Source organism: Pararge aegeria, chromosome 13 (assembly GCF_905163445.1).
Source record: "Pararge aegeria chromosome 13, ilParAegt1.1, whole genome shotgun sequence".
Classification (NCBI taxonomy): domain Eukaryota; kingdom Metazoa; phylum Arthropoda; class Insecta; order Lepidoptera; family Nymphalidae; genus Pararge; species Pararge aegeria.
Genome location: NC_053192.1, coordinates 5,013,357 through 5,039,350, shown reverse-complemented (window position 1 = coordinate 5,039,350; position 25,994 = coordinate 5,013,357). Strand labels below are relative to the sequence as shown.

General features: G+C 36.1%; 1 protein-coding gene across 2 annotated transcripts in view; it reads right to left on the bottom strand.

Moving 5' to 3' along the window:
* LOC120628729 overlaps positions 1-23,571 on the bottom strand; it is a 261,237-nt gene extending 237,666 nt beyond the window's left edge. Inside the window, exon 1 of one of the 2 annotated variants that reach the window (XM_039897310.1) lies at positions 23,374-23,571. In XM_039897310.1, coding sequence (XP_039753244.1) covers positions 23,374-23,560 — 187 coding nt within the window. In that variant the 5' untranslated portion in view covers positions 23,561-23,571. The remainder of the gene's footprint in view (positions 1-23,373) is intronic. The other variant, XM_039897314.1, reaches the window with a different exon arrangement.
* Between the last annotated feature and the right edge of the window lie 2,423 nt (positions 23,572-25,994).

Here is a 25,994-nt window from a genome sequence, read left to right as displayed (position 1 = left end):
TAGGACTTGTTCCTCACATGCCCTGCAAAGTGTTGCCCTGTCTCTGAGCGGTGGCTTTTGGGAGACGCATCTGCTCAGTTCGTTAATTATAACTAGGGGAAAAACTTTTGCATTTTTTTTTGTTATTCTACTACAAGTTAGCCCTTGACTGCAATATGACCTAGTGGTAAGTGGATTCTTCTTGTGTGGAGACCAGAGCGCGTTTGGAACCCTCGTAGCTTTAGTTTAAAGTTTACGAATGTAGTTATAGCCATCACTACTCACTGCTATGAACACATTTTGTTTATAATCAACGCATCAAAAGAGCCATGTATGTGCCTATTTGAAAAGAAATATTTTACCTGACTTTGACTTGACTTGATCATACAGTCTAAGCAGTGGCGTGCACTTCATACAAGCACAAAAGCACTGCTTACCCTAGAATTTATGTGTGTCTCATAAAGGGTATTGTTTTTTTTTCATTTTATGCCATCATCCTTCTTTATGCACACCCTGGTCAAAAACCCTGTGCACGCCACTGAGTCTAAGATGGTAGCGGTGTAAACTGTTAGGGAGTATGGTAGTCATACTCCTAATAGGTTTCTACGTGACAACGCAACGGAACACTAAATCGCTTAGCGGCACGCCTTTGTTTGTAGGGCCACACAAAATCGGGGGTTTGCAAAGCCCCCGATTTTGTGTGGCCCTACAAACAAAGACCCCTAAGCCAGATCAGAGAAAAATCAGAAATTATAAAATCCCAAATTTCTCCTGTCGGGCATCGAACCCAGGACCCGCTAGATACTTTATTTCACAGCGCTCAGGGAAGTTGTCTTTAATACAAGCAGCTTTTAACCAAAAATAGCTAGCGTAATTGTAGCATAAGGGCTCGTGGAATGCCCACTCGAGTGACCATGAGAGACACGAATGTTTGAATATAATCTGTTTACTCAATTCAATTGGGTGCACACTTAACCTTGCTCCGGTCAGCAGACATTCTCAATGACCATACCGGTGAGATGTTATTTCCTCTAGAGCAAAGATTCCGACCCTTAGTGGGCGCTGGAGTAGTAATTAGGACCTGGTAGGTTTAGTTTCCTTTCGAGTGTAGCCAATATATAAATAGCAACTTTATCTCTTACTAATTACTTATTTAAAATCGCCTAATAAACATTTCCTTAACAAAAACTGCCAAAACGCCAAGCTAGTCCATCAGTGCCCATCTGGAGGTTTTGAAACAGGTTCTTAATATACCCAAATATTTAATGGTTTAATTAGTTACAAATAATGTAGTGCAAAAACTTTTAAAAATTATAAAAAATACTAAAATATGATTCAATAACTGTTTATCAAACAGTTTTAAAAGTAAAATGGCAATTCATTGTTTTGCTGAAAGATTGTTTTGCGGTTTTCAAAAGCGGACGGTCTTTACTAAAAGAAATAGAGCATTTAAATGTTTTCCACTTTTATTTACTTGTGCTATATTGGAGTAAGATTTAAGAAACTTTCACCAATCTAGGCTAAAAAATTCAGACTCGCATCTCATAGATTAAACAGTTTAGGCAGTTTGATGACACTATTGATGTCAGCTGGTACCTACTCTAGAAGCAATACTGACTCACTGGAGCTGTTTCTTTTGTACACTTTAGTGTAAAGTTGCGAGCATTGTCGCTGACATAGTATTTATCTACCTTTTAACACGTCGTGAAAGAAAGGTGAACCAGCCAGAATTTTTGACCACGTATTTTTTAATCGGCCGGGCTTAAACGGTACGAACATTCGTACACAACAGTCTTCAAAATATATGTTTAAGAAAATTGTCATTTTTGAGAGTTATGTGTAAGTTCACAATAATTAAAAACAATTTCCCCCCTGTTGTCGGCGAACCCTGCAGGGCTAGCACAGGCAGAAGAAAAAATTATTTACCCCGATTATATCCCCGTCAAGGGATACAATTAACGTGTCCGCCTGCTATCACGGGAACATGGAATGGGAGAAGTTTACCCTCGTTTATTTAAACACATATACAGTCAAACCTGGGTAAGTGAGAACTGGATAAGTGAGAAAACTCTATAAGTGAGAGTAATAGCCAGGACCCGTCATTTTAAGCTCCCAAAACCTCTATTAGCGAGAAACAGAAACCTTTGTAAGAGAGAGACGTTTTTCCCTCACGGACCTCCATAAGTGAGACTGCTACTTATCTATACCTCTATAAACGACAGTCGAGCAATCAATATTTGACAAAATTTATGAGTTAGAGAAAAACATTCAAAATACAAAAACAGAAACCCAAACGAAATTCCCGGATTTTTTTAAATGTAAATAAGTTCTAAATAAAATAAAATTACATAGTGCATGAATATATGTCTTGTTATTGCTGCGTACCTGTATAAGAGAGAAATGCTACCCATGTACCTGCATTAGCGAGAAACTCGGGTTAGTGAGAAACCTCTATAAGCGAGAATGAGATTGTGCTCCCTTTAACTCTCGCTTATCCAGGTTTGACTGTATATTATTTGGATATTATTTTCTAGCCGTGTTGGGGCTCTTCTCATGGCGAGCTCTCGCGCTCTCCCCACTCCCCCGGTGATGCCGTAGCAACCCCTCAGGTGGTTATCGGTAAGTATCCATCCAAAAAATTAAAGAAAACTTGTTGAAATTAATCCAAATTTCGTATTCCTATCATTTGAGGTAGTTGAAAAGTCTCGAGTCTTTTTTATTCATAATAATTAATGAATGCAAACTTTAAATAGAAAATAATGGATGAATTTAAGTTGAAAATATTTATGTTAATGTTAAGTTGAATTATTACTTAATAGCACATAAATAAAGCAAGTAATATAGAAAATGCTAATTTTTACAAGACTATTTCGCCTTCACTAAAATATACTATATATATGTAATATATTTTAGTTTATTTAAGGCGATATACTTGTGAATAATACCTAAATTCAACAAAATAATCATTTATGTTTGTACGGGCCACTAAAATGCATTAGAATATCGGCGTGTTTTGATACTTTTTTAACATTTTGACACAAAAGAAGATTTTTTTGAATAGATTCTATGAAATTTCTTGAATGATTAAAAAAACTTTGCTTCAAATAATGGAGCAAACTTGTTGTGCTAAAAGCCCAAAAAACAAACCTATTTTTAAAGGGCGACCACATTTTACGAGTTGTTATGTACGTACATCGGTTGTTTTCGATTCGGTTGATTACGTATTTTGAAGTCAACCATTACATTGCTCCGATATTGGTAAAACATATTACTTCAAATTACGATCAGTCGCACGTGATAGAAACAGGCGTGGTACTTGCATGGGATAGAAACAGGCGTTACCTTGTCTGATTAAAAAGAAAAATCCTTTTATAATATTAAGGATTACTTAAACGATAAAAAAAGCTTGGGTGTGAATTGCTCTAGCTTCATAGCTTAATATAAATTTACTGTGAAATGGTCAACAATAAAAAATAAATATTCGGCTAAGTTTGTTATGGGGTCTTCTTAGACCAGGGCGCGTTTGGAAACCTCTTACCTTTAGGTTTAAGTTGGCGAACGAAGTTATCACCATCCCCTTACAATTATGTAAACATACCTGTATGAACGCTTCAATGTGATAGGCCTACATGAATAAAGAAGTTTTAATTTGAATTTGAATTTAATAGTAAATCAAAACAAACTCGTATTAATTTTAGTTCCAAAGTAAAAACAGACACCACATGAATGTTCGATTTTTTTATAGTTAGTAACCATCGCCTATAAACAAAGCAAAACTAGGAAAGCCATGCAAGGAACACGCCCTAATCAACTAAAGCGTAGATGTTAAGACTCATATGTCTCGAATTAAAGAAAAGTCGATCTATTGATAAAGTTATCAAGGCCCACCCAGTATTTACCTCTTTAACCAAGATCGTAACATGACAATTACATACGTTGACATTTGCACAAAAACCTCCATGATTCGAAATAACGAGACCTATATAAAGCCTTTTAAAAACTGTATCAATGTAAATAAAACATCGACAATAGGGTGTCTTTTCATTCTGCGATCCGACATGCCCGATACGACATGTGTGCAGTTAGATGGGAGATAATCGCTACATGTGTAAATAATTTTATTACTTTCTTCACGTACATAATGAATTCGTGTGAGCGAAATACAATGGTTTATTGAATTGCGTATAAATCACGCGTTGACATCTATAATGTCTAAATGATTTCGGAAGTTTAAGATTTGACGCTCGTAATTCTAAAATTGTTTATGAGCAGTGAACAAATAGTAACAAATCGTCTTAGGTACCACATATTTTCTATTAGAGAGTTTGCAAGATGAAAATCAAATGCTTGCTTAATAACGTTTGTGTGAACAATAATGCGAATATGAACAAAACTATCAACGAAAATTACTGAGCTTTCACAGGAATTGATACAAATTCCAAAATTGAACCAGAAATTAGATCAGAGACCTAAAACGGTCAGATTTAACGTGAAGTCAAAAATTAAAAATTATAATTTTTAGAATTTTGTTTTAGTGAAAACCGATGCACTTATCGTATTGCATATTGTAAAAACACCACACAACTCATTACAAATCGGAAACTTCGAAACCGAAAATGGCGGCGATAATTTTGCAAAAAATACGAACCGAACGCAGTGCTCCAGTTTAAATTAATTGGATCATGCATTAAATTATACATTTAAGCATAATTATTTTGTTATGGGGCCTTGGCCGTTGGAACGGTTGTCTGAACTGACGCAACTCCGCTCCAGAAGTCGTAATGCGAGTTTCCATCCATTTTTGGATGTTTACAACCTTCGATTTATATCTCAGTTCCGCCAGTCACTCGAGATTTTTACTTTCGCTCCAGTTTTTCATGACCCTAGGTCATCGCCGACTTATAAGCAAAATGACTTACGTGTGAGTGGACTAGGAAGACCATGATTTAATGGACATTTATGGTCTAAATTATTTTAATAACATGTTAAACTTGGCTTGACTTTAAAGGGGCTAATTATTGTATGATATAATGGTAGTATGCTAAAGTTAATGATATGTAGTTTTAATCATGTAATTAGCCTTACAGACTATAATTTTTTAGATTTTATTTTTTATATTTTTGGGTAAACTTCAGTATTGACAATGTTAAAGGTCAGAACTATTTTTAGATTAGTCAATTTAGTTGTTTAGAAATTCCATGCAAAATAATTGGCACATTCGGATTGGAGAGTAAATAAATTAGAATCGTAAATTAATTAAAGTAAAATTAGACGAAATAACATTATTTTAAAGATGGTGATGAAGCATTGATAGCCTAGTGGGTCCCAGAACGCACATCTACTTTTTCTCAGTTAGCTAGCAAGTCATATTTTAATTACTACGTTTTAAGTACTTAAATATCACTTGCTTCAACGGTGAAGGAAAACATCGTGATGAAACCTGCATGCCTAAGAGTCAGCATAATGTTTTCTAAGGTGTGTGGAGTCCACCAATCCGCACTGGGCCAGCGTAGTGGACTACGGCCTTAACCCCTTCTCATTGTTGGCGGAGACTCTCGCCCTGTAGTGGGCCGATGATGGGTTGATATGATGAATGATGGTGATCCTACCTGCGTATGGTCAGAGGCCATTTGTTGCGGGAGTGGTTTGCACCACCAAGCATTAGCATATTTTATCATTTATAAAAATCTTTTTTTTTATATTTAAGAGACTGAATGACTTACTGACAGACAGAGGGTTGCAATTTAAATACATTAATCTTTAAAAAAACAAATTCAGCACAGTTTGTTTTTTTAGTCGCTAATGTCTGAAACTACGAATGGCATTTAAAAAATTCTTTTTTTTGCATTTGAGGGCCTAATTTGGAAAAGTAATACATAGACTTTCTGTCATCACTCAATGTCCGTTAGGGATCACGATATGGTTAGCTTCTTTAATAAGTATCGTTTGTATGCTACCTAATGATCCGTGTAAAAGTTAACTCTTCAACGCAGGTAAAGTCGCCAGCATCAAGTGGTATAAATTTATACAAATCACTGATAAAACATAACAGGACATGGTCTTCATAAATTATGTCGAGAACAAGAAATGCAAACAAAATTAATGTTAGCACAAATATTTGTGATCTATTAAAACAAATTTATTGCTTTCCTAAGTTAAGAATACCGATGCGTTATACTTGTTTTTTTTACTGCCTTTTTTTGTTGGGCACTTTATTTACTTTCATGCATTGTGTATGTAATAAGAAATTTTCGTTTCGCATTACTTCATGCTATCCTTAGTGTTCGCTCTCTATATTATTATTTGCTGTTCTTTCTCTTTTCTCTCTCCTTATAACAGCATAAAGTTGCCAGAACTAGTGCGTCCACCAGATCATCGTCCCCTGGACCACAGATCTCAGATCTGTGTAACCAGTAAATTTAAAAATCATGCGTCTATTAGTGTCTTCTTCGCCATACAATTAACACTCATCTCTCGGTACCTTTTGAACCATTACTCTATGACCCAGGCATAGAGTAAAGACTAAAAGGACACATTACAGCAGTCTGCCGAAATACTTTGAAGTTATTGCAACGGTGAAATAAGAGACAGTTAACAAGCAGATTAGTTGTTTTTTTTTTTCTTTTTTAAACCACCATTACCAAATTTAACGCCTTTGAGTACTCGAAGAATTCGAAAAGTAATAAAATAAAATAGAGCATAAAGCACTGATCCGGAACACGCGATCTGTAGGTATGTCTGACTGTTTTTTTACACCGTTCGCGTTCCCATTAAGGCTCGGACTACACGAAGTACGGTCGCTCTTTGCCCGGATTCTATGCAAGCGGAATATTTGCGCTTATAAAGTTATCAACTAAGCTGCAAAAACCATCTCAAGACAGTATTTTTTTTAAGAAAGTTCACAAAAAATTATTCTAATCTGTAACTTTTGATCGCCAACCTGTGCCCTGTTAACTATCACGTAAACCTTAAACTCCGGAACAATTTCATGCAATAATGCATACTATATAAGTGACTATATTGAATTGCTTTGTTTTTTGCTTTGGTTTTACAAAGCAAAAAAACAAAGCAATTTTTTTTATTAAATCATTGCAATATAAAAAGACAGAAAAAATTATAACGATAGAAATAAGTGCATAAAAGATGTTTTAATATTGTCAAAAAACATATCGCTGACAAATGGGATTCCACGTGTGTGGCATAACATAACCTACATGACCCAATATGGTATCCCGCGAAAACGAATGAAACATCCCTTCATGACTTTAACCGATTGACGTCCACTGCGTCGTCCGCCTTTTGTAGGGAGTTCCAAAATCCAAGATCGTTGACACTAGATGATGCGTTTACACTAAAAGTTTCAAACAAATGAATTCCATTACAATAACGCTTTGTTACTTTATCATCCATTTAGATTAGGTAAGATTTTGATTAGAGTTGTTCTTATAAGTGCAGCTTAAGAAACGGAAGTGAAATTAGTGTGGTCAGAGCCTTATGCATTTTTAATTAAACCAGTTCAAAGAGCACACGAAATTCGAGCAGTGTTGTGTAAAAAAAATAAAACATGGCGGTCAAGAGTGATTGTAACGAAGGCTTCACCCATCACAACTTGGTGTACGTATCGAGTGACAAAACTTGTACCCTTAGCACGTGATTACATCTCGTTAACATTCATGTAGTTTTAGATTAACAATACACTTTAAACTTAACTGGTAACGGAGTCAACAATGAAAATGCGGTCGATAACGAGACGAAAAATAGATTAACTTAAGTTATCAACAAGTTTATTATTTAAAATAAGGATTTTAAAATATAGATGATATTTTAAAATCCTTTAACGTTGAAGGAAAACATCGTAAGGAAACCTGCAGGCCTGAGAGTGGTCCATAACGTTATCAAAGGTGTGAAGTCTACCAATCCGTGGGCTACGGCCAAAAATCCTATCCTGATATTCTGAACTTAGATCCGCGCCCTATAGTGGGCCGTTAATGGGTTGAAAATGATGATGATGATGTTGATAAGTATAATAGGAATCATTACCTAATGAAGTAAAATATTAGTACGGTATATATGGAACTGCTTAACCAACAGAACAAATGTCAAACATGGAACTAAGCTAACAGGCAAAGTTGTTACACAATAAACAAAGCAATAGATAAAGCAAATATCGTTGGTGCGGATATTACCTATGAGTTGGAAACGAGAAACAAGAGGATCCTTACTTTGATATTTTACTGCCTCGATACTCGAAAACCATCAACTCTTTCGAGTTGTGCAATTTCATTCTAAGGGTAACATGCAGGAAATCATTTTTTTCTTTACTTTATCAATATGTTTTTTTATACTCTTTTTATATCAAGCTTTCCTTAATATACTTTTAAGCTTAAATTATTATGCTTTTATAAAACCGCTACCGATTATTGGTCAAAATTTACGTTATACTTACTTTACCAAGGATATTTCAATTTCAAGTGTCTTAAAATTATATAAAAGAATTTCTTTTTACTGTACCTTTAAAAATTTATGTCATTTTTATAATAATGGATTTAATTGGAGTAATTTTTGTTTGGCGGCATATTTAAGTGTCGATTACAAATTTGCGATTAAAAATTTGCTCCATTGCTTTCTGACTTCATTCGAAAAGATTATATATCTAAATAAATTTATGTATATTTTTTTATTCAAATATGAATGCAATGAGACGTTTTTCACTATAGTAATAAGTGACGGACCAACCAGACGGCAAACTATCGCTAATAAACAGAGCAAATCTTCGCTAGGCATGCAAGGAGCACGTCCTGCAACATGCCGCGCTGTGTCCATCGATTTGAGGCGTACGTGTTAAGCCACATGTACCTGTAATTACACCGGAAACCACGCCGTTCAGACCGGAAAATAGCATTGCACAACTTCTTTACCCCTAACAGCTTAGCCCTTTACCATCTTGGACTGCATCATCACTTACCAGGCGGCATTGCAGTAAAGTTGTAGTAGAAAAAAAGCCACTACCAACGCCGCGTTTTCCGATGCAGGGTCACCGCTAAAGCACCGTAGGATCCCAACGTCCATCAGTTTTCCGAGCTATCTCACCCATTGCGACGTCACCTTCGCAAATCGTTGAGATATGTCAGTGTCTCTGGTCCTTCGACGGGCCTTCTAATTTCTTGTTTGGTATCGCAAAGCAAAATCTCAGAACATCTTGTCGTGGATTAGAGAGCAGATCTGACTCCTAAAAAAAGGTTTTTATCCTTCAACAGTTCAGTTAACGCTCGTGACTTACGGACTTTAAACACTTGCTGTCCACCTGTAGCCGAAAACAATTTTACGCTCGGGACAACGGTTTGAGACGAATGTCGCTTGAAAAGGTCCTGTTTTTACGTGACGTACACTTGTTAGCTAAGAGAATTTAAACTAAGAGAAGATAAAAACACAAGGAAGAACTTTTTCCTATCCTATCTCTTTTCTTTACTTGTAATTTCTACGCCATTGGTTGCCTAAATGAGATCGGTATGTAGCGATGAAGCCGCTAAAGTTTATACGCTGTGTTCCTATTTTTCTGTACTTTTCTTTGGTGTGCAATAAAAGGGTATTCGTCCAGTCATTTGTTGATTCAGTGACCTGGCGAAAATCCAACTGCACTCTCAAGTAAAAGTCTGAGTCAATACTTTAAAAACGCTAAAAATTATTTAATTCACGTAATTAAGAGGAATATAGAAAGCTTTACAGGCAATACTAAGGTGAAAGACTAAGAAGCTGACGACCAACACGATAGGCTGACCATTTTTCATCATGCAAAAGTAGCAACCAATTAAAGTGAATGCAAAACGCCCCTTTCCAATGATTCTACCAGGAACACGATCTAAAAAATTAAAGGACGAGGTAGACCAGATCATTACAAATACTTTCACAACGATTATAATAATTCTATACTTCATTAATAACAAACACAATTATAAACATACAAAAAATTACGGAAAAGAAGAGGAAAAAGGAAACAGTTAAAATCTACGTTGCGTCCTTGTGGTTAATGGGTCACCTACTCAACTCTGTGTTGCAGCACCATGGCAATGGAATACTGCAGCGCTGATTTTCAGTAGGGACCCAATATGATGCCACGGATCGGCAGCGACATGATGACGTAATGTTTGTATACTCATTGGGAAGCTATCGGTAAACAACAAAGATAATAGACACATTACTCCCTTTAAACCTATTATTAATTACAAATATTACAATTTCCAGATATGTTGAACAAGTTAACTTTAGACCGTGTATGATGTTAGTTATATACGATAGGGTGATGAAACACGTCACAACACACAAATAAAGAAAAAAAGTGTCTCAGTCACGTCCCTTCTACTCAGCACGCCTGCTTAAACCAAATCTCTGAATGCTAGTCACAACAAGAGCCCTATATTACCCAACCATAATAATGGTCTGTTATCGATGTCGATAAAAGATAAAGTTCAAGAGTTACGCCTAACCAGAGCCTTCGAGTCAACTTAAACGGAAAGTGAATTTTAATAATGCCCGTAAGCATTTGAAACTAAACAACGCTTCACAATAAGTCAGTTTAGGAGATAATTAATCCAATACCCTATATTTAAATAGACAGTTTCATGTACTTACTAGCATTTGGAATCTAGTTATTGCAAGAGCCAATAGAAATACTTATTCAACATCAATTTGAGCAATTTTGAATTCAACAAGATTTTATACCCGGTTACAGTAATAATAGTTTAAAGTGGTTTACTTCTCCCAATGCTGGCTTTAGCACTATGAAATTATCAAGGGTATTCTTTATTAACTTTAACATTAAACGATGTGACCAAAAATCCAATCCATTTTCAAAACTAAGCTACCAACTTGAATGTTAAACTCTAAGGGCAATATTCTTGACAATGTGTCAGTGATGCCATGTCTGAAAACATCACATGTCTATTTCATTTTTCATTTGATACAATAACACAAAATAAATTCAATATTGCATTGACATCTCAATTTCTTAAGAATCCTTATAAGGTCAGTCCGGCGATGCACTTGTTTAAATTATCAGGAACCTAGAGTACGTGTGAAGTGATCGTGACCTGTCACGATGAAAAAATGTGAGTGAAAACCAACCAATCGTGTAAATTGTAATCTGGGTGTCGCGTTGTCACCAACTCTGTCATCTGTCACAAGCCGTAGATTAATCGAAAAGCGTGAATTTTAACTTAATATTATGTTTTTTCTTTGGACACCAGCTGGTTTGCATTGATACGTTCGTAAAGGAAGTTGATATCATGAACATAAGTTAGTCAATGAAATTGTCACGGTTGCAAATTGAGTTTAACCTCTAAGAACTGATAATCAATACATATTGAAAATAAAGTATTATTTATATAATAGTATTATAGAATATTTCTTATTACTAGTATAGTTAATAAATATAATTAGGTAATGAGAAGAACTTACGATTAGGGATACCTATTTCGAAAGACCATTGGGACATTGGGCACCCAAAGTGCATAGAAATCCCACTACCCTACCCTGTTTTTATTTGCGATTTCGTTCGTCCATTTCGTGGTGGCCTTAGATGGACATCGTAACATAAGTGGTGAGGCATCCAAAAGGGACCACCGAAACGGTGCTAAAATTCTTACAAAAGACCATGACCAGCAGTGAACGTCCATCGGTTAAATCTATATCTATAAAAATACTCCATTTACATCTCAATTTCACAGATAATTCCTTCACAAAGAATGTCATCCTGGCCTTGGACTTCATGAGGCCATCCCGGCGATGCACTTGTTCGACAATCATGACACCAAAGTACGTGACAGGTGATCGTGACCCACACCTGTCGCGATGGAAAAATGTGAGTAAAAACCATTCAATCGTGTAAATCTTAATCTGGACGTGCTCGATTAGTCGCGCCGGCGTGAATCTGTCACAATCCGTAGATTTATCAAAAGGCGTGAATTTGGAATTGATACGTTTTTTTCAGATCAAGACTAGCTGCTGATTTCTATTAATACATTTCTAATGAATGTTAATATTATCAACGAAAATAACACATTTGACGATCTCCCTGATGCACTGGTGAACTGCACCGTTTTTGATTAAATTTCTCGCAGAGCTACATGGATTGGGACATAGAATACTTCTTATTTCAGGAAATTCAAATGTTCCCGCAAAACACCAATACAATCGCAGTTGAAGCCTCGGGAACTTCTTATAATTATGCCAACAATGCTCAAGTATTAACTTCTTACGTTATTCATAGAGCCCCGAAGAGATGTCGCCATCACACGCCGCGCCACGGCATGGTAATACAGCATCAGAAATGCACAGCTGTCAGCTTTGCGCTTAACGGACACATCTCAATGGTAATGCGAGATCGCGATCACTGTCAATTTTATGCGCGACGTGACTCCGACGCCGTGCTTTGCATCCACTTGATAAATACATAAATAATGTGGTGCAGCTGTCAAAAATTCAAAATCTTATAACATGTAGATCGCACGAGATAAGGCACCTACAGATATGCCAACGTCTTGCCACCGAAATTCAAGTCTCTACGTTAAACATTAATGAACTGTCCCATTTATTTATAGCGTTTACAACAATCTTACATTTTAACTTAGTAGTATTGAATATATATCCGTCAGTTTCGCCAGATCGTCTTGTTTTTTAACATTGGCTTCCCCAGGTACTTCTATGCTTCGCGATCATGAGTTCTAATTCTTCTCTGTCCTCTTGCAGCTCGTAGATCATCTGCCAACTTGTGTAATGGTCTTTTCCTATTTCTCTTACGATTTTTGGATACCACTCTGTTGTACGTTTCATACAATACATTGATACGAATATTTTAATTTTTGCTTCTTTACAAACTAAGGTTTTGATGAATAATCAAAAACTATTTTTCTACCCGCCTCTATAATAACCTCGTTCAAAATCTTAGTAAGTACAACATCAAAATTAGGCCTAATTTAGTTAAATGCCATATTTTTTATTGGGAATAGTGGCGGATAATGTTTTCATCAAACGTCTAATTATTCACGGAACAGTCGTACGTCGTCGTCAGGGTACCAAAGCACGTGGCAGAGGTAAGATTGACGTACCCAAGAATGCCTGCAGTAGCAGTTCTTTAATTGAGTTTAGAAGGAAGTCAGCTGTCAAGTAAGAGTGACGACGGATAGACACACCATTGATTGCCGAAAACGATCGCTATGACAAGAGCGCACCGACTAAGAAGAAGATTTTACTGGCTGAGATTGTTGGTATATCTGTAGACAGCCTAACATATAGAGCTCAAAACATGGCCTTACCTTTATCGCCTGACGTGTCGGCCTTCCTTTTTTTCGTAAACATAATTTTAAATCAGAACGCCTTTGATTGATAATATTTATTTTAATTTTAATTCGTGTTATTAAGTGTCTTGAAAAAACTCTTTACTTCAAAGTCAACGTTAAAGCAGTGTTCGTAAAGGGTTTACTACCATAACTAAAAGCAGTATTATTTTATAAAAACAGTTTTGTATGATACTAGGAATGCCCACTGTTCGGCCGCGATTGCTAAAGCTCCCTCGAGAACCGTTACGTGCGCGATAGAAAATATCCTACGTCTCTGGGATGCAAACTATGTGTATGCAAAATTTCGTCAAGGTCGGAATAGTGGTTGAGGCAAACATGAGTAATAAAAAAAACAAACACACTTCCGCATTTATAATATTGACATCCCTAAAATAAAGATTGGACTACGGCCTTAACCCATTCTTATTGTGTGAGGAGACTCGTGCCCTGTAGTGGGCCGGTAATGGCTTGGTATGATTATTGAAGAAATTATAAATTACACCATGCAGATTCACCTGCTTTTCGCGGATTATATATCATGGATTTAAGCAAAGTAACGCCTGCGGATCTAAAAACAGTTAGACGGCTTATATTTTTTTTGTAAATATTAATATTCGTTTGTAATTTTTATTATGTACCTACTTATATATTACAATTAAATATTGTGCATATATAATTGCATTTATAATAATTATACTTATGTAAAGTATCGGTCTAGATTAAAAACCCTTTAACAAACTCAAGGTAAAAATTTATAAATAGTAAAAACGATGAATGAAAATAGAACCGTTTTGCTTTTTGTTTGTCGTCATCGAAAAACCGATGCCTTGAATCTATAAGATCGGTAAAAAGCAATGAGCCCGATGACGGTCAGTTGGTACAAAAATAAAAGCCCTCTCTCGGTAATTTGAGATCACGAATGGCTTTTTAGGGTTCTGTACCTCGTTATGGTAAACGGAATCTTCACATGTAACTTCACTAACAAATAACGAAAAATTTAATTTCCAATTTCGTTTGTTTTTAGTAATAGTTTCGTTTAATCTAAATGCATTTGTTATGTAAGTAATTTTCTTTAAACGGTTAATTATTTGCCTCTACGAGAGTTAATGACGTGATACGGTCCGGGTGGGTATTTGGGTACGAATACAGGTGCACTTTGGATATATATCTGTTGAGACTCAGGCAGCGAAGGTACCCCCTGGCGTCTTCACTTGTTTCAAAAGCAAGATAACACGTTACTTTTTTTGGAAAATACTTTTAGAACTACTCTTTTCCTATTCAATTGTGTTTGTAAAATAAAAAGCAAAGTCCCAATTGCCGATTGGTCAATAAACACTATGGAGTTCTTGATTTCCAATTGTCTCAACAATTACGTTTCAATTTATTGTATCAAAAAGAGTGAAGAAATATTACTTTAAATATTAAATATAACGGAGACAAATTTATTAAACTAGCCAAGCCTAGCCTAACCAAGCCTAAGCAACTGTATCTCGTCAATATAGATCCCCTCTCGCAAGGAAAATGTCAAAACAAGATAAATAAAAATAATATGTAAAGAATAATAAAATAAACAAGTATAAGTTACAATTGAACTTCCAGAATTTTCTCCTTGTCATCGTAAAGTATAGTTTGCAATTAATTAGAATATTGCATTTATTGTTAGAAAGGGGACCAATATATCTTGAAAACTTAATGTAGTGCAGATTGACGTATATTCATTAATTTCCAATCTCTTGTATTTATATTATATGAAAAGCTTATACTTAAATAAAAGGCTGGTAATTGAAGATCTCATATGTTACGGAACCCTGTAAGGAAGCGAGTTCTTCTTGACCGCCTTTTTTACTGGTCGTTCCACGCGACGAGGCAGGGTCGCGACCGGGCTGTGGCGACCACGGAGACCGCACTACGTGACAAACTGCTGGGAACAGACGTCGCTGACGGCTTCCCGGTTCAAGCTGCCTAATGAGCAAGGTCTTGTAATGGCGCGATAGATGCTAACAAGCTGTGAGGTTCGAACTACGAATGGATTGTTGCCTGTTCGGATTGCTACGTAATTACTACTGGAGATCGTTTTGCCTGATAGTATATTGATATTTTTTTAATTTTATATAGTTATAATTCGCTGACCAAGCATATGGTATGTGGGAAACCATCGCATAAACAGAGCAGCATTTCCCAGGGCATGCGGGGAACACGTCCTGCAACGTGCCCAGCACCGGAACACAGCATTGCAAAATAAGCATTGAAATAAGCACGGTGGAAGTACTTTCCCGGACTAGCGCTGTCACAAAAAGCTTTAATACCACTAAATTAGCCCTTGACTGCAATCTTACCAGCGGCGTGCATAGAGGGTATGCACAGGGTATGTAGATATAAAATGCAGAAAATCTCGAGATATTCTTGAGTGTAGGTGTTTTTATAAAGTTTATTATAACTCTTACTGAAGATTTTCTTCATTTTATATCATCTGCATACCCTGTGCATACCCTCTATGCTCGCCACTGAATCTCACCTGGTGTAAATAAATATATATAAATAAATATATTACCACAACGCACACATCGCCATCTAGCCCCAAAAAAAGCGTAGCTTGTGTTATGAGTACTAAGATGACTGAATATTTTTATGAATAATATACATAAATACTTAGAATATACATATAAACACCCAGACACTGAAAAACATGCATGCTCCTCACACAAACATTTTCCAGTTGTGGGAATCGAACCCACGGCCTTGGACTCAGAAAGCAGGGTCGCTGCAAACTGCGCATATCGGCCGTCAAATGATGCAGTCTAAGATAACCATGGGTTAACCTGTTAGGGGTACTAATTGATTTCTGAGGAATATCGTGCTGGAACGCTTTATCGCTTGGCTAATGCCAAGTCTAAGTCTTCTTCGGTTGGGTGGTAACCAGCGACAGCCGAAGCCACCAACCAGACCAAATAATTAAAACCCTAGTTTATGTTTCGTTTCGTTCAATCGGTCTAATGGTTGGATCATGAAGTCGTCGGTTCGACCATCTTATCTCTCTTTGCGGACAGAGAAGATGTGATTCGGTCGAGTTGATTTTGTCGAGCATGTTGACACCATTAAAAAGTTTTATTTTTTAATGGTGTCAAATGTCAAAGTTTTTTTCTTTTTACTAGTGATATTGCTTACTTACAGGTCTACTTCGTAGAGCTTCAAAGCAAAGTTTTAACGTCGACGTAGGAATAAACTGTAATATCATCAATACCCTACAAAAGGAGGGTTTGCACATAATCACCGCGGAGGGTAGACCTTGGTGCACCTTGGCGGTGTTGTGTCAAAGTCAAAGTCAAAGTCAAATATTTCTTTATTCAAATAGGCACATAGATGGCACTTTTGATGCGTTATTATATACAAAATGTATACATAGCAGTGAGTGTGATGGCGGTAACTTAAAACTAAAGCTACGAGGGTTCCAATCGCGCCCTGGTCTAAGAAGAAGCCCACAACAAACTTAGCCGGGTGTTCTTTTTGTTATCACCATCTCACATTGTCATTAGAAAATATTTAAGAAGCAACCTGGTTAGAGCAATTGTTTACACCCAAGCTTTTTTATCGTTTACGTAATCCTTTATACTATAATAGGACTTTTCTATAAGCTTTCGTTTAATACAAACTTTGAACTTCTTTAGTGACATCCCCAAGATATCAACCGGTAATTTATTGTAAAATTGTATACAATTTCCTTTAAATGAATTGCTTATTTTGTGTAGTCTAGTGTACTGCACTGCAAGTTTATTTTTGCTATAATATATAATAGATAATAGTAGATAGTAGAGTAGTAGTGGCACAGAGGACGCTGCCACCGTTATATTCCCTTAATCGCCTCGTACGACACCCGCGGACAGAGGAGGGGTGGTGACAACTGTGTTCTATTTTCCGTTACCGCACTGCATCGCTGTCATATATTTATTTTATAATAAAAAAAATATATGGATAACTAGCTGTTGCCCGCGACTTCGTCTGCGTTTGATTTTGTTTTTAAAGTATTCAGTATCGTTAAGCCTTAAATGAGTATAGTAATATATATATGTATAACATGTGACTGTCAATTAATTAAAGACAAATAATTTGCAATAAAATAAAATTGCGACTATAATTAAAGATCTAAGCTATCCTATCTCTTAAGTTGGACCAGACTGCTGACGGTATGCCAATTTATTTTAAAATCGGTTAAGTAGATTAGGAGTCCGTCGCGGACAAACATCGTGACAGGAGATTTATATATATTAAGATTATAATGCATTTTCGTAAAGCTCAACTATTTTTCTTTAGTGTGTGTGTTTTTTTTTTTTTGCATGCGAATTGAGAGTAAATAATCATTCATTTCATACAATGTTCATTCTATATAATTACTGTCGTATTACGTAGAAAAAACCAACGAATTGAACGGTTAAATATAGAATTATAACTTGTCAAATCGTATCAACGTCTGTAAAAGGCATTAACCTTAATTTATCAATGGAGTAACTATTAACAAAAAAAAATTACGTCAAATATTCGAGTACTTGATTAATTGATACCGAGTTAGAGTTGCTTTATTCGGTTTACAGAGTAAGAAAATGTTTGCTTTTCAATTGGATTGGGGTTTCTTTTATAATGTGTGAAGAATTTTGCAAGTAATTTTGTCGAGCAGTAGATTGTTTCAGGCTTTAGACGTAAAGGCGAAGGCGATTTTTTATTTACCACTAGGTAGTTCAATTGCTTCGTCGGGCAATTTTCAAACAAAAGATTTTTCTCTGTACCCCCTTTGTTGACGAAAAAAAAACTCAAATTTGTCCAACCATTTTCAATGTTGTATTGTTTTTACAACGTTCACGTATTGCAAGGTTTTTTTAATATTACATAGATAGAAAATGTTTAGGGAAAATAATAATAATAGATAATAGTTTTGTACTCGTTGCAAACAACAAATATATTATTCAAATCCCTATCCCTACTAATATTATAAATGTGAATGTAAGTTTGTTTGTTACGCTTTCACGCAAAAATTTCTTAACCGATCCTCATGAAACTTTGTACACATATTCTTGGAAGGGTTAAAAGTAATATAGGATACTTTTTATCCCGACATTAAGCTCGGTTCCTTTGGGAGAGGGGATGAAAATATTTGACGATTTAAATAATTATTTTTGTACTATAGAAGTTATAATATGTTTTTAATTTGGTCCAAACTGTGTAGACTGTTGTAGATAGAGGACAGAACTCCTCAGCGGACAGCAGCAAACCCCTCATTTAAGCATAGCGATACTGAACACTTAAATTTTTTTTTAAACTACAACTAAATTGAATGCCACATCAAAAAACAAAATCAAACGCAGACGAAGTCGCGGGCAATAGCTAGTATTATATGTATCTTGTAGACCTATCACCGGCACTTATGGTGCGTTCATACATACATGTTTACATAATTGTTATAACTACGTTCGCCAACTTAAACCTAAAACTACGAGGCTTCAAATGCGCCCTGGTCTAAGAAGAGCCCACAACAAACTATGCCAGATATTTTTTTTGGTATCACCATCTCACAGTCAATTAATATTTAGCTATGAATACTAAATATATACCAACAAAGTAAAGAAGACAGAATATCTCAATGTAGGTTTCCTATCCAAGACCTAGGCCGTTTTAGTACATGAACGACCTTTGACCAAACATTCACAGTCAAAGGGCATTAAAATCTTGATTGTTATTAATTTAAATACAAAGTAAGCTATACAATGTAACTTTGTGCAGAGTGCAAGACGTGTCACTTGAGGTTAAGAAAATAACTGTTTCCTTTAAGCCGCTCTCAAGATTATTATAATATCACAATATTACTTGGTCAACTACACTACCTTATTTTAATAATCTCTACACTTTATTTGACCGCACGACGACGTAAAGAAGTTCTTATGTTTTCGTCTACATTGCAATAAGATATTTTAAATTAAGAACGCACGTATGACGTAACTCGGAAAAGTTAGAGTCACGTGCCGGGGATCGCACTCGGTCACTCCGAAAGGGAAGCTGAAGTTTTAACCACTAGGCTATCAGCGCTTACAATAAGCTTTATATACTTAGTTCTATGTATGAGGACCCACGATTGTCGGTAAAGGTAGGTAGGTAGTGAGGTACATTCCACGGTGCGGTGCGGAGGACGTAGACGCGACCTCGGGGACCCACTCGTCAGTCCACGCACGTGCAGACGCGGGCATCCGCATAACCTTAGGCGACATGGCTTGCACTCTGCCACACTACATTTGTATACATTATTTTATTAACCCTGACGCAAAAACGACGGGGCGTTATAAGTGATATTTAATCGCTTATAAACCCCAAAGTTTGAGGTGCTAGGCATAAAACTCGCAAAATCTTGATCAATATCAAAATTTGTAGCAATGCTAGGAGCAAGCAACCGCGGTAACCCGACACTCTTCGAAAGCACAGGTCGATGAGTGTGTAGGTAATATTACGCATACATTTTATACTTAATTATGTAAACAAAGAATAACTTTTTGGATACGCCATCATTAGTTGTATGATGGTGTATGTGTGTGTGCGTGTGCGTGTGCGTGTGCGTGTGCGTGTGCGTGTGCGTGTGCGTGTGTGTATGCGTATGCGTGTCCGTGTGTGTGTGTGTGTATGTTAACACGTGGTATGGTAAATGAGTCGGAAGTGTTTTTAACTATGTTTGAAGATAGTCGGTGCAAGATGGCCGCCACCACAAAATGGCGAATTACATATTTTATCGAAACTCACTCAAAATGGGTACCAAGTTAAAGGGCTTGCTAATAGAAATACACTATATATACACTATGACAAATACAAGATGGCTGCGAACATAAAATGGTGAATTACCTACTTTTTTATCACAACACATGGGTATCAAATAAAAGGGCTTGATTAGTAGAATAATGTACACTACACTATATTCTTTCTATGTATATTCCTTGTTAACCTAATGTACACTATATTAAAAGACATTTTTTTTAATTTATAGCTATTTACTTATATGATGGAATATACATTTTAACTGCCTGAATGCCAGATAATATATTCGGCTTTAGACGCCGAGGGCCAGGATTTGATTCTGACATAGCGCTAAAAGTTACAAGAAGCAAGTTGGCAAAAGAATACTGAGCATCAACCCGATGTGAGTCAATTGATGTTGTTTCATCCAGAGCTGTATGTATCTTTAACATATTGTGATATGAATTATCTAAGCCTTCCAACATACATTGGAGTACCGTTGAGGATGTTCTCTCTAAATTTTATGAGACCCTGTTCCTTTCAGCGGATAGCTAATGTTTTGATGGTAACGAATTATTATACTTCTAACTAAAATCTAAAACTAATAGAGAAAACTTATTTAGTTATTTCCAATGGATTCAAAGAGACCATTGTTAAAGCATGCCCCTTCATTTTCAGATACGATCCGATACAATAAAAGCCAGCTAACTTAATTAATAACTGTACAAGTCTTACTTGCGTGGAATGTTGCCAAGAATGCTGGCTTGACTCCAGACTGATGCTTTAAGCAAAAAACGAGCGAGCCTTTTATCTCCTAGAAATACTCAAGACACTCCATAACCCGAAGGTACGGCCCAACATAAGTATTTCAATTTTCAATTACTTGCCTTCTAAGATAATTCGAAAAATGTTAAATAATACTCAAAATTAATAACAATCATAAGTGCCGATAGTCAATAATTATTAATTTCTGATTCAATAAATTCTCAGTTGGCATTAACTTTGTGCGAGTTATTTACTTTTAAAATATAAATAACTTCAACGGTGACGGAAAATAAAAGTGAGGAAACCTGTATGACTGAGAGACTGAGACGCGTCCGAAGCCTCCGCCAGACCAGACCAGAGATTATTCCTCTATCGGGGATCGAACACGGAACCTCTCATGTATAAGACCACTGCGCTAGAGTAGTCGAGAAAAACCTCCGAAGATTATTTTATTTATTTATTTAGCAAAAAAAACCCCGTGAAGACATTACAATTGCCCAACTCGTCTTCATTCATCATTGCGAAATCTTTAACTTTGTATTATTAGTGCAGATAAGTAGGTAGATAGCTATAATTACAGGTGTTAACGCAACACACGTACCTTTGTCATGAATTTCTATCATTTTAATCTGTGGCACGACGTAAGCATAAATTTTAACCTATAATAGAAGCAATACCGACTCGTATCCGATTGGTCAATGCAAAATTTCTGCATTTCCCGCGCTTTCCCTTTAGCCAATCAGAACGTTTCTCGGATATATGGAAAAATTGAAAGAAGAATAGACAAATTGATTTAATTTGGTGAAGGAATTTAATTATATGAACGCTGTTATTTTACTGAATAATTGTATTTAGGAAATATAATTGTAATTATATTACTAATGGGGTTCGATTTATCTAACACATGACACTAACACCCAATTACAAACTATTACAGATGTAACAGGTATCGAGTAGCTTCAAGTAGTCATTTTGTCCATTTTAGCGTGAAATTTATTCCAAATAGGTACTACTTTTGTTTACCTGCTATAGCAGTTGCTTGTAATAAGATGTTATTGTAACTCAAGACCAAATGAATACCGTTTCGAAGATGGAGTGTGCCAGAAGCCAGAGCTAAGGATAAGGTAGTGCCAGAGTCACTCAGAAGCAACTAAATTCGAAAAATAAATGAGCAGTGCTGGTGCCAGTGATGAGTTCGTCATTAGCCAGGCCTTAACTCAGAGGATAGAGGGTTTTAAAGCCACCACGCTGCTTTTATGAGAATTGGCTAGCTTTAAAAATAACAACCACATTTTAGTTATAATAACTGGGGCGGGTTAAATTGACATGGGGTTGTATATGCATATTCCTAACTTCAGGTTGGTACTGGGATTTTTTTTTACAAAAAAACGAGTCTTTGGTAATGAATACACAACATACAGAAATCGTGTACACGACAAATATTAAAGCATCAAAAACCACTTGACGGTAATTATTTTACCTCTAATGTGCTAAGCGTTTACCATAAAATGGGGAAAATGGTAAAAGTTTGTGAGCTAGCATCATTCCGCAACGTTTTTTGGACAGACCATCACGGCATACAATAATGGCTGAATGAGGGTTGTGTATGTTCATAATTCTGTGGTCTTGGATTGAGTTAAGAATAGTGACGTATTTTGCTTTTAGAGCAAAACATAAATCAAAGCTTCAACATGCCAAACGAGGTTCAAAAATTTAGCCAACAGGTGCTTCGTCCGGTGCGGAGATATGGAGGAAGGTAAGTACATTAAGGTTTGCGAATAGCACGAAACAGTACTTACCCACCTCCTCCAATGGTCGTAATAAAACGTATCAGTGAAAATAGCCGTAGGTACATTCTTAAAAGGTATGTAAAATCAATATTAAAAATCGCACTAAGTATATTTGTCATTCAAAAATATACAAAAACATTGGTTTTTCTTGTAAAAATAAGTAAGTTTTAAAAATAAATATTAAGTATTTTCACAGTAAATTACATGTTTGCAGTAAGAACGTCTTAAACGCTTTCACGACGTTCTTATACTGAAAAAAATGAAAACAATCCGACTATCTATCTCAAAATTTATATTCGTAATTAACCCAACTCCTATTCTTACTTATATTTTGAGGGTTTGCTAACGTCTTAAAAATAATTTAGCAGAGTTTATGACCATTTAATGATCTATAAATCTAAAGTGTCATAACATATATTTGTAAATAAAATATATTGTGTAGTATAATCTAGCTAATCAAGTGTGAATTAATGAATATGTCGTAAGTTATGATGAAATTGTTTTATAACCTGCTGTATAATTAACACCTGCTAAACAAATTTGTTTTAACAAAACGACAAAAAATTCGACATTTTATCGCTGTTGTGTTTATTTTTGTGCGAGAACGTACTTCAATGAATTGTAGAACATAACTACAATTCCTATGTATTACAGCCGTCCGATCTTATTACAATTATCGACGCACGTACCATTTGAGTGGAAACTTGGACCGAATTCCGCGGAAAAACCAACAAGCCTACCTTTCAGGTGTTTCCAAATGTACTCCGGCGCCGGAATATTCAGTTTCTCCCTTAGATACAGCGTGCGAGATACCGAAAACACTGTTCGAATGTCACCAAAACACAGTTTACACACAAACGTCACACGCGTTATCGTCGCAATGTTCCAGCCACTTATCACACGTGCTACACGGCAAAGCGGGACCATACGACCTCAACGCGCCAAATAGTCAACGCGACTGAACCGGGGCTGAGTGGCTGACTCACATCCACAATCCACACTCACATCTAGCATTCAACAGGTGAGAATGCAACAGTGTGGACTGCGGTGTCACTCGTAGCCGACCCCGTGCGGAGGTGACTCGGGCATGTTTGCGTGAACCATTATGCTCGTGTGGTACGCCTTAGATTTATTAGGTGCTTGCGTGTGTTTGTGATATTTACAGGTGATCTCTTTTGTATTAATACGGTCACAAGTCAGACGCGCGTGTGTGCCTACCTGTTGTGCCCCCGCCACTTATTATGTTTTTGTTCCTTTAGGGTTGTGTGAGGAGCGCTTTATCTTATGAGCCTGAAATACATACATTTCGCTTGTTATTGTTTTGTTCGGTAGTCGTTGCGGTGACTGTAAACAAGATGTACAAAATGGAACGTCCTAAGAGTAACAACGCTCTTGCCAGCATTCAAACAATAGATACCTATGTGATACTTGTAGGAGTTTTAAGCGTTAATTAATATAAATTAGCTATTTTAAACTCGAACTTTTCTATAAGAGGTTGCCTCTGTAAAAAGGAGTATAAATCCTTCCGGATTGAAGTAACTATAAATTACACCATACAGATTCTCCTGCTTTTCGCGGACTATAGCATATTAAGCTTAATTTTCATTTTCCGCAAATTTTTGCGGATTTCCGCAAAGTAACGCATAGCATATACGTACGCACATAAGTCTAAGAAGTTAGTGGTTCATGCCAGTAAACGTAAACTAACTATAATATACCTGAATTATGCCGGTCCCATAACATTTCAGCCAGATGAAGAATCAGATTCACGAGCATAGTTTGGATTATGCCACATCGGATAATGTAAGAAATTTCAATTAAATCATCATATCAACAAATTACCGGCCTAGTTCTCCTCCAACAATTAGTATTACACCACACATTGGCCCAGTGGTGGAATCCATATACCTTTGAGAACATTATGGAGAACTCACAGGCATACAGTATACCTTACGATGTTTTCTTCACCCTTAAAGCAAGTGGTATTTAATAACCTAATTGCATACACACACGCACATAACTCTACTAACTAAAACTAACTAAATATGCCTACATAAGTCCTGTCCCATTACATTTCAGCCAGATAAAGAATCAGCTGTTCCGAAGACGAGCATTTTGGATTATGGGGCACAGGTCTCCCCTCACAGGCACTCAGGTTTAAACACACACATAACTTGGAAAAGTAAGAGGTGCGTGCTGGGATTCGAACTCGGCCCCCCGAATTTGAAGTTGAAGTCTTAACGATTGGACTATCACCGCTTCCCGCATGTGGATGCATAGTTATATATATAAACGTTTATATAAATTAACATAAACCGTTGAAAAAAAATTAATGACTTACAGGTAGATTATAACCTGGGTTGATTAAAATAGTACTCTTATATCTATGAATAATGTTTTAGTTAGGCGGGAAAACTGAAATTCAACGACGAGACCAGACTAATATTACATCCCTACTAATATTATAAATGTCAATGTAAGTTTGTTTGTTACGCTTTCACGCAAAAACTACTTAACCGATCCTCATGAAACTTTGTACACATATTCTTGAAAGTGTTAGAAGTAATATAGGATACTTTTTATCCCGACATTAAGCTCGGTTTCTTTGGGGTTGAAAGTGTTTACGCCATAACTCCGACAAATTATAACATATTTAAATAATTATTTTTGTACTATAGAGGTTATAATATGTGATTAATTTTGACCAAACTGTTGTTGGAGATAGAGAACAGAACTCCTCAGCGGACAGCAGCAAACCCCTCATGTAAGGCTTAGCGATACTGAATACTTTAATTTTTTTAGAACTACAACTAAATTTAATGCCACATCAAAAAACAAAATCAAACGCAGACGAAGTCGCGGGCAACAGCTAGTTAGTGCTAGTTAGTTATAATTTCGATTAGGTAAAAATACGTTGTTTTATGTGACTTAAATTTTTTTGTTTTACAAATTATTTTATTTTCAACCAGAATAATAGTCTAACTTATAATATCAATATTTAAATGTAGTAGGTATCACTAGATCCACGCGCAATCAAGATTTATCAGAGTAAATGTACTATATTTGCGTATATCTCTAGTTTTTATACTGTACTGTACTACTATTTCTCTATTACTACTACGTGATAGCAGGACAACCAAAAAACTCTGTGTCGCATTTATATTATCAGTAGGTATTTTAGGAGGCTAAATAAAGTTGTTATCTAAATTTGTCTAGCCAAATGGATGTTTAGAGTCGCGTAAAGACGTTATAACAATATTGCGATTCCGATTCCGATTTATCCCTATGGGAACCGTGCAATTAACAGGGATAAAAGTAAAAGCAGATGACACTCTCCGGTCCATGAAAAATATCTATGCAA